Raw genomic sequence first — 12,792 nt, 5'->3', positions numbered from 1 at the left:
TGACCCCCACAGAAATAGAAACAACTATCAGAGAATATTATGAACAACTGTATGCACATAAACTAGAAACTCTAGAAGAAATGGATAAATTCCTGACACATACACATGCTCAAGATTGAACCAGTGGTGAGGGGCGCCCAAGATGGCCAAATAGGAACAGCTCCAGCCTCCAGCTCCCAGCGTGAGCGACACAGAAGACGGGTGATTTCTGCATTTTCAACTGAGGTACTGTGTTCATCTCACTGGGGCATGTCGAACAGTTGGTGCTGGTCAGTGGGTGCAGCCCAACCAGCGAGAGCTGAAGCAGGGCGAGGCATTGCCTCACCTGGGAAGTGCAAGGGGGAAGGGAATTCCTTTTCCTAGCCAAGGGAAACTGAGACACACAACACCTGGAAAATCGGGTAACTCCCACCCTAATACTGTGCTTTACCAAGGGTCTTAGCAAACGGCACACCAGGAGATTATATCCCATGCCTGGCCTGGAGGGTACCACGCTGACGAAGCCTCCATCATGGCTAGCACAGCAGTCTGAGATCTAACTGCAAGGCGGCAGTGAGGCTGGGGGAGGGGCGCCTGCCATTGCTGAGGCTTAAGTAGGTAAACAAAGCCACCAGGAAGCTTGAAATGGGGGGAGCCCACCACAGCTCAAGGAGGCCCGCCTGCCTGTGTAGACTCCACCTCTGGGGACAGGGCATAGCTAAACAAAAAGTAGCAGAAACCTTGGCAGATGTAAATGTCCCTGTCTGACAGCTTTGAAGAGAGCAGTGGTACTCCCAGCATGGAGGTTGAGATCTGAGAACGGACAGACTGCCTGCTCAAGTGGGTCCCTGACCCCTGAGTAGCCTAACTGGGAGACATCCCCCACTAGGTGCAGACTGACACCTCACACCTCACATGGCTGGGTACACCTCTGAGATGAAGCTTCCAGAGTGAGAATCAGATAGCAACACTCGCTGTTCAGCAATATTCTATCTTCTGCAGTCTCCGCTGCTGATACCCAGGCAAACAGGGTCTGGAGTGGACCTCAAGCAATCTCCAACAGACCTACAGCTGAGGGTCCTGACTGTTAGAAGGAAAACTAACAAACAGAAAGGACACCCACACCAAAACCCCATCAGTATGTCACCATCATCAAAGACCAAAGGCAGATAAAACCACAAAGATGGGGGAAAAGCAGTGCAGAAAAGCTGGAAATTCAAAAAATCAGAGCACATCTCCCCCTCCAAAGGAACGCAGCTCATTGCCAGCAATGGAACAAAGCGGGACGGAGAATGATTTTGACGAGCTGGCAGAAGAAGGCTTCAGTTGATCAAACTTCTCAGAGCTAAAGGAGGAACTACGTACCCAGTGCAAAGAAACTAAAAATGTTGAAAAAAGAATGGATGAACGGATAACTAGAATAACCAATGCAGAGAAGTCCATAAACGAACTTATAGAGAAGAAAACCATGAAATGAGAACTACATGACAAATGCACAAGCTTCAGTAACCGAGTCAATCAACTGGAAGAAAGAGTATCAGTGATTGAAGATCAAATGAATGAAATGAAGCGAGAAGAGAAGTTTAGAGAAAAAAGAGTAAAAAAAAAAAAAAAATGAACAGAGCCTCCAAGAAATATGGGATTATGTGAAAAGATCAAATCTACGTCCGATTGGTGTGCCTGAAAGTGATGAGGAGAATGGAACCAAGATGGAAAACACTCTGCAGGATATTATCCAGGAGAACTTTCCCAACCTAGCAAGGCAGGCCAACATTCAAATTCAGAAAATACAGAGAATGCCACAAAGATACTCCTCAAGAAGAGCAACTCCAAGACACATAATTGTCAGATTCACCAAAGTTGAAATGAAGGAAAAACTGTTAAGGGCAGCCAGAGAGGAAGGTTGGGTTACCCACAAAGGGAAGCCCATCAGACTAACAGCAGATCTTGGCAGAAACTCTACAAGCCAGAAGAGAGTGGGGGCCAATAGTCAACATTTTAAAGGAAAGAATTTTCAACCCAGAATTTCATATCCAGCCAAACTAAGTTTCATAAGTGAAGGAGAAATAAAATTATTTACAGACAAGCAAACACTTAGAGATTTTGTCACCACCAGGCCTGCCCTACAAGATATCCTGAAGGAAGTGCTAAACATGGAAAGGAACAACTGGTACCAGTCATTGCAAAAACATGCCAAAATGTAAAGACCATCAATGCTAGGAAGAAACTGCATCAACTAATGAGCAAAATAACCGGCTAATATCATAATGACAGGATCAAGTTCACATATAACAATATTAACCTTAAATGTAAATGGACTAAGTGGTTCAATTAAAAGACACAGACTGGCAAATTGGATAAAGAGTCAAGACCCATCAGGTTGCTGTATTCAGGAGACCCATCTCACATGCAGAGACACACATAGGCTCAAAATAAAGGGATGGAGGAAGATCTACCAAGCAAATGGAAAACAAAAAAAGGCAGGGGTTGCAATCCTAATGTCCGATAAAACAGTCTTTAAACCAACAAACATCAAAAGAGACAAAGAAGGCCATTACATAGTGGTAAAGGGATCAATTCAACAAGAAGAGCTAACTACCCTAAATATATATGCAACCAATATGGGAGCATCTAGATTCATAAAGCAAGTCCTTAGAGACATACAAAGAGACGGAGACTACCATACAATAAAAATGGGAGACTTTAACACCCCACTGTCAACGTTAGACAGATCAATAAGACAGAAAGTTAACAAGGACATCTAGGAATTGAACCCACCTCTGCACCAAGGGGAAATACCACATGACCCAGCCATCGCATTACTGGGGATATACCCAAAGGATTATAAATCATGCTGCTATAAAGAAACATGCACACGTATGTTTATTGTGGCACTATTCACAATAGCAAAGACTTGGAATCAACCCAAATGTCCATCAGTGACAGACTGGATTAAGAAAATGTGGCACATATACACCATGGAATACTATGCAGCCATAAAAAAGGATGAGTTCGTGTCCTTTGTAGGGACATGGGTGCAGCTGGAAACCATCATTCTCAGCAAACTTTCACAAGAACAGAAAACCAAACACCACATGTTGTCACTCATAGGTGGGAATTGAACAATATCACTTGGACATGGGAAGGGGAACATCACACACCGGGGCCTATTATGGGGAGGGGGGAGGGAGCAGGGATGGCATTGGGAGTTATAACTGATGTAAATGATGAGTTGATGGGTGCTGACGAGTTAATGGGTGCAGCATACCAACATAGCACATGTATGCATATGTAACAAACCTGCACGTTGTGCACATGTACCCTAGAACTTAAAGTATAATTAAAAAAAAAAATGTGGCCCATATACACCATGGAATACTATGCAGCCATAAAAAAGGATGAGTTCGTGTCCTTTGTAGGGACATGGATGCAGCTGGAAACCATCATTCTCAGCAAACTATCGCAAGAACAGAAAATCAAACACCGCATGTTCTCACTCATAGGTGGGAATTGAACAATGAGATCACTTGGACACAGGAAGGGGAAAATCACACACCGGGGCCTATTGTGGGGAGCGGGGATGGGGGAGGGATAGCATTAGGAGTTATACCTAACATAAATGATGAGTTAATGGGTGCAGCACACCAACATGGCACATGTATACATATGTAACAAACCTGCACATTGTGCACATGTACCCTAGAACTTAAAGTATAATTAAAAAAAAAAAAAAGACTGAACCAGTAAGAAACTGAATTTCTGAACAGACCAATAGTGAGCTCTCAAATGCAGGCAGTAATAGCCTAGCAACTGAAAGAAGCCCAGGTCCAGGGGATTCACAGCTGAATTCTATCAGATGTACAAAGAAGAATTGGTACCATTCTTACTGAAACTATTCCAAAAAATTGAGGAGGAGGCACTCTGCCCTAACTCATTCTATGAGGCCAGCATCATCCTGACACCAAAACCTGGCAGAGATACCACAACAAGAACAATAGCAACAACAACAGAAACTTCAGGCCAATATCCTTGATAAACATCGATGCGAAGATCCTCAACAAAATACTGGCAAACTGAGTCCAACAGCACATCAAAAGGCTTATGCACGACAATAAAGTAGGCTTTATCCCTGGGATGCAAGGTTGGTTCAACATATGCAGATCAATAAATGTGATTAATCACATAAACAGAACTCAAGACAAAACCGCACGATTATCTCAATAGATGCAGAAAAGGCTTTCAATAAAATTCGACATCCATTCATATTATAAATTCTCAATAAACTAGGTATTGAAGGAACACACCCCAAAATAATAAGATCCATATATGACAAACCCACAGCCAACAACATACTTCCAGCAAAAGCTGGAAGCATTCTCCTTGAAAACAGGCAACAAACAAGGATGCCCTCTCTCACTACTCCTGTTCAGTATAGTGTTGTAAGTTCTGGCCAGGGCAATCAGGCAAGAGAAAGAAATAAAGGGCATCCAAATAGGAAGAGAGGAAGTGAAGCTATTCCTATTTGCAGATGACATGCTCCCATATCTAGAAAAGGCCATCGTCTCAGTCCAAAAGCTTCTTAAACTGGTAGGCAACTTTTGAAAAATCTCAGGATACAAAATCAATGTTTAAAAATCACTAGCATTCCTATACACCAACAACAATCAAGCCAAGAGTCAAATCAGGAATGAACTCCTATTCACAAGGGAAGTGAAAGAAAAAAAAAGAACTGCAAATAAAAAAGGAGAACTGCTCAAATAAATCAGAGATAGCACAAACATTCCACGCTCATGGCTAGGAAGCATCAATATCATCAAAATGGTCATACTGCCCAAAGCAAATTATATTAATAGATTCAATGCTATGCCTATTAAACTACCATTGACATTCCTCACAGAACTAGAAAAATTATTTTAGAATTCACATGGAACAAAAAAATAGCCAAGGTGATCCTAAGCAGAACAAACAAAGTTGGAGGCAAACCATGCTACAGGGTTACAGTAACCAAAACCGCATGGTACTAGTACAAAAACAGGCACATAGACCAATAGAGCAGACTAGAGAAGCCAGAAATAAGACCATATACCTACAATTATATGATCTTTGACAAATGTGACAAAAACAAGCAATGGCGGAAGGGTTCCCTATTCAACAAATTGTGCTGGCATAACTGGCTAGTCACATGCAGAAGATTAAATCTGGACTCTTTCCTTACATCATATACAAAAATTAACTCAAGATCGATTGAAGACTTAAATGTAAAACTCAAAACTATAAAAACCCTGGAAGACAACCTAGGCAATACCATTCAGGTACGAGCAAATATTTCATGACAAAGATGCCAAAAGCAATTGCAACAAAAGCTTCTGCACAACAAAAGAAACTATCGATAGAGTATACAGACAACCTACAGAATGGGAGAAAAGTTTTGCAAACCATACATCTGAGAAAAGTCTAGTATCCAGCATCTATAAGGAACTTGAATAAATGTATAAAAGAAAAACAAACCCCATTAAAAAGTGGACAAAGGATGTTAACAGACACTTTTCAATAGAAGACATACATGTAGCCAACAATCATAAAAAAAGCTCAACATCACTGATTAGAGAAATGCAAATCAAAATCACAAGGAGATACCATCTCACACCAGACACAATGGCTATTATTAAAATGTCAAAAAATAACAGACGCCGTCAAGGTTGTGGAGCAAAAGGTATGTTTGTACGCTGTTGGTGGAAGTATAAATTAGTTCAGTCATTGTGGAAGACAGTGTGGTGATTCCTCAAAGCCCTAAAGACAGAAATACCATTTGACTCAGCAATCCCATTACTGGGTATATACCCGAAGGAATAGAAATTGTTCAATTACAAAGACACATGCACAGGTATGTTCATTGCAACACTATTCACAATAGTAAAGACATGGAATCAACCTAAATGCCCATCAATGATAGACTGGATAAAAGAAAATATGGTATATATACAGCATGGAATAATACGCAGCCATGAAAAATAAAGAGGTCATGTCTTTTGCAGGGACATGGATGGAGGGGGAGGCCATTATCCTTAGCAAACTAATGCAGGGACAGAAAACCAAATACAGCTTTTTCTTACTTGTAAGTGGGGTCTAAATGATGAGAACACATGGATACAGAGGGGAACAACACACACTGGGACCTGTTAGGGGGCAGAGGGTGGGAGGATGGAGAGGATCAGGAAAAATATCTAATGGGTGTTAGGCTCAATATCTGGGTGATGAAATAATTTGTAGAACAAATACTCATGACACAGTTTACCTATGTAACAAACCTGCACATGTACCCCTAAACTTAAAAGTAAAAAAAAAAAAAAAAAAAAAAAAACAACGCTGGAAGCTACACATCACATTCAGGATAGGACTACCCCTGGGGAAGTGGGAAGGTGAATAGAAATGGAGGGAAGGTCAAGGAAACCTCAATTATCTTCTTTAAAGTTTTCATTCCTTAAAAGAAAGACAAAGTAAATATACCTAAATGTTAACAACATTGAAATCTGAGTAGTAGAAACACTGGTGTTTATTATATTTAATGCCAGGGACATTCTAGGTACACAATTAATATTATTTGTTGAATGAGTATGCTTTTCTGTTTTAAAAGTTTCTCCAACAAACATACACAATTCTCAAATTAACAGAAAGTGCTACAAGAGCAAAGAAAAGGGAATGAAGTGAGGTGGGGAAAGCTTGAGAAATCCTTTTGGAAAGAGTGATTTCTGATCTATATAGATCTATACCACCATACCTGGGGTGTAAGTAAAAGACATAGTTCTACCTCCATCTTACCTTAATGCTCTAAGGTTCTGGGTGAGTATCCAGAAAATGATCTTGAACGTTTAGTCCTTTCAAGTAACTACTGGATCCTCAATTTTCTCTTCCAGTAGACACTGGGTGGTGCTATTGTCCAAAAATTCCTCCCTATCACGGATTTATTATTTCAATCCATATACATCTCCACAACCAATGTGTCTTATGGGCCAAAGTGCTAGGGATTGGGGATATAAAGGTGAATAGCTTCAGTTGTTCTGTGATTATAAACTGATTGCTATCGGGTTCCGTGGCCGAGAAAGTTGCAAATGTGACTGTTACATTTTATAGGAGAGCACTACTGTCACAGAAATGTCCAGTTGTAGGGGTGAATGACCCTGAACCACCCACCCTCATCATGAGCACCCCTACTCCACGACCTGGCCAAGGATTAGAGCAGACAACACCGAGCCCCACTTCCAACCTACTGTTAGGTTTTCATAGCGTCCTTAGGCCCCAGTGTCTATAAAAAGCCCAGAGAGCCTAAATACCGGTCATTCGGCTTGGACCTCGGTGTTCCAGATGTTCTAAGCTCACTGGGCAAGATGTGTCTGCTTATTGCAAAGGCCTCTGTTATTGTGAAGGAGTGAGTGTACTTTGGATGAAGGGAATGTGGACCCTCAGGACTAAAGCAGTGGGAGAGGCCAGGGAGGTGGGGCCTGGGGAGGCGAGGTCTGCTCTGACGTCACCAAGCCCCAGATCTTAGAAGAGATGGTGGGCGCAGGCTCTGGAGGCTCAAGCCGAGGAGGGGAAGGAGGAGAGTCCGGAAATCCTCAGCCAATCAGAGAGGGCTGGGGCGGCGCCTGCTACAGGGCTTAGTACTGCAGGGCTCTGCGCGGGAACGCTAACCTGGTGCGGAGCGAGCCTGGGTGTCAGCCCAGCGTACGGCCTTTCAAGAGTCCTCAAGCTTTCAGGTGAGGACCCGCGGCCTTGCAGGAGCCAGAGGACCATGGGGACGGGAAGGCGTGGGGGTCGCGAGGCGGGGGATGCCGCGCCTTCGGGTGCCAGAGGGGTCGGGGTTGGGGCTGGCGTTTGGCGTCTGCGCCGCCGCCAGGCCCGGCGAGTCCGAGCCTTTGTCTTCCTGGGGCGCCGCCTTCTGCGCGCGATGCCGAGCCCTCCCGGGGGCCAGTCCCTGGAAACAAGGCCCCGGGGCGGGGGTAGGGGACCCTTAAAGCGGCCAGTCCGCGGATGAGGAGTTTGGGGGCCGCCCGGAATGGGCCCTCTGGTACTGGGCCCTGGTTCCTTTCCCTCCCGTGGCTGTTAGACTGGGCGTCCGACAACGCTAATAGTTATTTGAAAAAGTATGCAAACTGCTCCTGACAGACAGGCTTATGCGCCCGGCCCTGCTATTATTTATTTGTTGGTTCCAGTTTCCCAGCTCCGAGCTTGGCGTCTGATCGCTTGGCAGAGGAGGGTCTTAGGGTAACCTCGACGGAATGGAGGCATGTTCGGCACTTCTTCCTGCTTGGGGGCCTCTCCATTCTACTCCAGGGACTAGACAAAAGTGTCTTGCTCCACCAGGGTGGGGCCAGGCTTGCTCATGAAAGCTCTGCCTGGGATATCCTATTGTCTCTTCTGAAGAAAGTCGGGACTTTCACAGGGCACCAGCCATTTCGTCAGGTCCGCAGCTATGCACCTCTGAGCCTCATCTCCTCCCTCTCTGCAGTGAAAACATGGTGAAAGAAGACCCACTTCTATTTGGTTTATTCCATTCTAATGAAGTCCTGGGTCTGATCCTAGTTAGCTGCCCCTTCTTACAACGTTTACAAATCAGTGCCACAAGGAGCTATTATGAGACGTGTATTGTAGTGCCTTAATGTACTGTCATCTCTGGGGATTTAAAATAGAAAGAAATTAGTACAACTTATCTCACTCTTTTTTGTGTGCTGCTCCCCATCTCCCAAGAAAAATGGCAAAAACCAAAAGTAAATAGCAAGTGAAGATGCTCAAATGGTGCTATGTTCTGTTACAAAATAATTACCTGGTTAAAGCCAATCTTTATTTTTTCTTCTATCCCTGTCTGGTCTTGTGCTTCTATCACCTCTATTTTATCCTTGCTGTGATTTTAAGAGTCAGACATACTGGCTCTGGGTTTCTAGAACATCTTGGTTTCTGGTGCGTTCTGATCCAATGGCATTTACTGCCTATCAGAAACGGCTAATGATGAATTGAAATTATTCTAACAAAAATATAACTTTTCTAGTATCTGTTGCTGTTTTTCTGTTGAAAATGAGTGGGTAGACTATACATTGATAGGAAATGTGAAAATTTTTGCTTGTGACCCCTTAGTCCGAAGATAGTTCTGCCAGGTAAGTTTTCTTAAAAATGTTTTTTTCGTCCGGGCGCGGTGGCTCACGCCTGTAATCCCAGCACTTTGGGAGGCCGAGGCGGGCAGATCACTTGAGGCCAGGAGTTCGAGACCAGCCTGGCCAACATGGTAAGACCCCCGTCTCTACTGAAAATACAAAAATTAGCCGGGCATAGTGGCGTGTGCCTGTAATCCCAGCTTCTCGAGAGGCTGAGGCAGAGGAGTTGCTTGAACCCGGGAGGCGGAGGTTGCAGTGAGCTGGGATCGTGCCACTGCACTCCAGCCTGGGCGACAGAGCAAGATCCTTTCTCCAAAAAAAAAAAAAAAAAGTTTTTTCTTTTCAGGCTTTCTTCTAGTCAAGATGAGTGATAAACCAGACTTGTCGGAAGTGGAGAAGTTTGACAGGTCAAAACTGAAGAAAACTAATACTGAAGAAAAAAATACTCTTCCCTCAAAGGAAAGTAAGTCATGCGGGGTTCTATTGGAAGCAAACAGTAGAGAAAGTTAATAGGTTCAGTAAATAAACCTATCTTCTAGTAAATTTTTTACACGAAGTAAGCAATAATTAGAGTACCATGGTATTTAATGCAACAGTTAAAACTATCAAATAGTTTCCTTCTGGTTCTCACATAATGGGCCCAGTAGTGATGGGGGAATAAAAAACTAGTTTCTTGTTGGAAAATTATTAAAAACCACATTAAAACCAATCTTGGGATATTGGATGTAGCACTAAAAAACACTTAGTTTTTGTCTACTTTTGGGTATTTGGCATTTTTCTACATTTAAAAATTGAGTCCATAATATTATCCCTAAAGAACCCTGTAGACTGCAGTTTTGGCTTTCTATATCTGATGACAAGATAAGGTGAGAACAAATTTAGATCTTAGTATACTTAAAGCTCTCAGATTCAAGAGATCGGTTCAGTCCTCTGGAGTTACAGCCTGCTGGGGAAACTCTAAGCATATTCACAAAAGCCAAGGGGCACCTTTTGTTATGTCAGTTTTATTTGAGAGTTGCAACATTAGTTAAAATTATCTGAAAGTGTATAATTTTCTAACTTAATGGTGACAGATAAATCTGAAGAAAGTACTTCACTTACTCCTCAGTCTTCAATAATCTGAAAAAATGACAACAGCATTTGGAAAAACAAACCCTAGAATTGATGTAGTTTCTAGTTGGTAGCTCAGGTGCTTAATGTGCACACACATGCACACACACCCCACTGTGAGTTTTGTGGTTAATGCCTTGGCATTCTAAATTTAAAGCATGTATGGCAGCCTTCAGTGACTTACAAAGAGCTCTTTTGGAAGAAGCTGAACTTAGTCTTAGGAAAATACTTTTGTAATTTTTTGTTTCTTTTTTCCCCCAGCTATCCAGCAGGAGAAAGAGTGTATTGAAACATCATAAAATGGGGATCTCCTCCAAAGAGCAGATTTCAACATTGCCTGATAGTCTTGGTTTTAGGCTTGTTTTTTTTGTAACCCTATGTGTTTGTAAAGATTTCAGACATCTTCTGATTTCTTCTCACCTATATTCCCTGGCTAAGAGGTTAGGGGTAGTGAATGTTTCCTTAATTTCCTTTCTAAACTTCGGATTGGTATGCCAATTCCAAATGGCAGATGCTGTCAATAATCTTGCCATTGATGACCTTTGTGTACGTAGTCCTTGCACCTCATACAGGATAAGCCAATTTTAACTTTCTACAATGGGTGCCTCAATTGTTTCATAATCTTCATGAAGTTGCATCATTTGGCAGCTTATAGTTTATTTTCACTTCCAATGTAGCAATAAAATAATAAATATTATCGTTATTGTGTGACTCTTGTGGTTCATTCTGGTGGTATTCTAAGGAATGAAATGTACACAAGGCTACCTTTTCACCCAAACAAAATGGTTGAAGGAAAACTTTTAGCAGATTGTTCCTGGGGGGAAATACTCAATTCCGTCCAGGTCCAGTGAGTCCTGACTTGGGGATGGTAGGTGCTTTTTCTTTAGAGTTGGAATCACAGAGTTAGAGAACCTTGGGAGAGAAGGTTATGTGGATTAACCTTATCTGAGAATGAGGAAATGAAAACACAGGGTCTGATGTAATCTGCTCAAGGTGAATAAGGGTTGGAATTCAAGCTAGGCTCTCTTGCCTTCTGCAAAGTCTTTTTTCAGCTTAATGGGAGTTAACATCCAAGACTGAAGTTGTATGGAGAAAGGGGCAGGAGGCACTTGCTAACACACCATATTAAGCACATGACATCTAATGACCTGTAGCACTGAACTTCTGGTATGGTTTTTCTACTGAACAGAATTTGCTGTTTTATGAACTAAACATTTCTGGTGTTCATGGTGAGCATAAATGCTATGGACTGAATTTTGTCACCTGTGACCTCCCGATTCATATGTTGAAGCCCTAATCCCTAGCGTGATTGTATCTGGAGATAGGTTGTTTCAGAAGTAATTTAGGTTATAAAGTGATAACAGTCAGGGCCTAATCTAATAGGATTGTGGCCTTACAAGGAGAGAGAGACCAGTCTCCAACATGCAAGGACACAGCAAAAAGGTGCCTGTCTACAAGCCAGGAAGAGAGCCCTCACCAGAATCTGACCCTGCTGGACGTCAACTTGAGATTTCTTGAATCTAGAACTGTGAGCAAGTAAATTTATGTTGTTTAAGTCATTTAGTATTTTGTTACGGCAGCCTGAGTTAATACAGTAAGGAATATATATAATTGCATGCATTTCAATTCCTGCCTTTAAACAATACTTTTTATCTCTTTAAAAATTATTATTTTAGTTTTATGAGACAGGGTTTTGCTCTGTTGCCCAGGCTGGAGTGCAGTGATACAGTCATAGCTCACTGCAGCCTTGACCTCCTGGGCTCAAGCAATCCTCCCGCCTCAGCCTCCCTAGTACCTGGGACTACAGGTACGTGCCACCACAGCCAGCTAATGTTTTTGATTATTAGTAGAGATGAGGTCTCACTATGTTGCCCAGGCTGGTCTTGAACTCTTGGGCTCAAGCAATCTGCCTGCCTCAGCCTCCCAAAGTGCTGGTATTACAGGCCTGAGCCACCATGCTCAACCTACTTTAATCACGTGTATAAAAACAAATAACCTATAATCCCACCAATTAGAAGTATTAGCCATCCATACTTGTGATCTATTAATGTACATATCTTCCTACAAAGATGGATTATACCATTCATACCTATTTTCAACCTCAAGTATTATCTTACCTCCCCCTTTCTCTTCTTTCTCTTTCTCTTTTTCTTTTCTTTTCTTTTTCCTTTTCTTTTCTCTTTTTTGAGATGGAGTCTCACTCTGTTGGCCAGGCTGGAGTGCAGTGGTGTGATCTCAGCTCACCACAACCTCTGCTTCCCGGGTTCAAGTGATTCCCTTGCCTCAGCCTCCTGAGTAGCTGGGACTACAGGGGTGCACCACCATGCCTGGCTAATTTTTGTATTTTTAGTAGAGACGGAGTTTCACTATGTTGGCCAGGCTGGTCTTGAACTCCTGATCTTGTGATCTGCCCTCCTCAGCCTCCCAAAGTGCTGGGATTACAGGTATGAGCCACCATGCCATGCCTTACCTCGCCCTTTCTAAGGGCTCACATCCTTAAATAACCAGTAAGATTACATGAAGTGGAAGCTGTTTTCTCTGCTGTAGCTTAAAGTTT

General features: G+C 42.7%; 1 protein-coding gene and 1 pseudogene across 1 annotated transcript; both read left to right on the top strand.

Moving 5' to 3' along the window:
- Positions 1-12,792, top strand: part of LOC103232431 (histone H2B type F-M-like) — a 61,423-nt pseudogene that overhangs the window by 32,924 nt on the left and 15,707 nt on the right.
- On the top strand, positions 7,589-10,938 carry LOC119618111 (thymosin beta-15A-like). The gene is made up of 3 exons (XM_037988980.2): positions 7,589-7,733; positions 9,472-9,588; positions 10,497-10,938. The coding sequence occupies exons 2-3, from the start codon at positions 9,489-9,491 to the stop codon at positions 10,532-10,534; spliced, it is 138 nt and encodes a 45-aa protein (XP_037844908.1). The 5' UTR covers positions 7,589-7,733; positions 9,472-9,488; the 3' UTR covers positions 10,535-10,938.

Source organism: Chlorocebus sabaeus, chromosome X (genome assembly GCF_047675955.1).
Source record: "Chlorocebus sabaeus isolate Y175 chromosome X, mChlSab1.0.hap1, whole genome shotgun sequence".
Lineage (NCBI taxonomy): Eukaryota > Metazoa > Chordata > Mammalia > Primates > Cercopithecidae > Chlorocebus > Chlorocebus sabaeus.
Note: the sequence above shows the minus strand (reverse complement) of the source record. Positions and strands in the feature narration are given on the sequence as shown.

Excerpts from the sequence above, each read along its gene's own strand:
- LOC119618111 (XM_037988980.2), top strand. The coding sequence starts at position 9,489 with ATGAGTGATAAACCAGACTTGTCGGAAGTGGAGAAGTTTGACAGGTCA. Across the intron at positions 9,589-10,496 it reads TACTCTTCCCTCAAAGGAAA|CTATCCAGCAGGAGAAAGAG; the intron begins GTAAGTCATGCG and ends TTTTTCCCCCAG.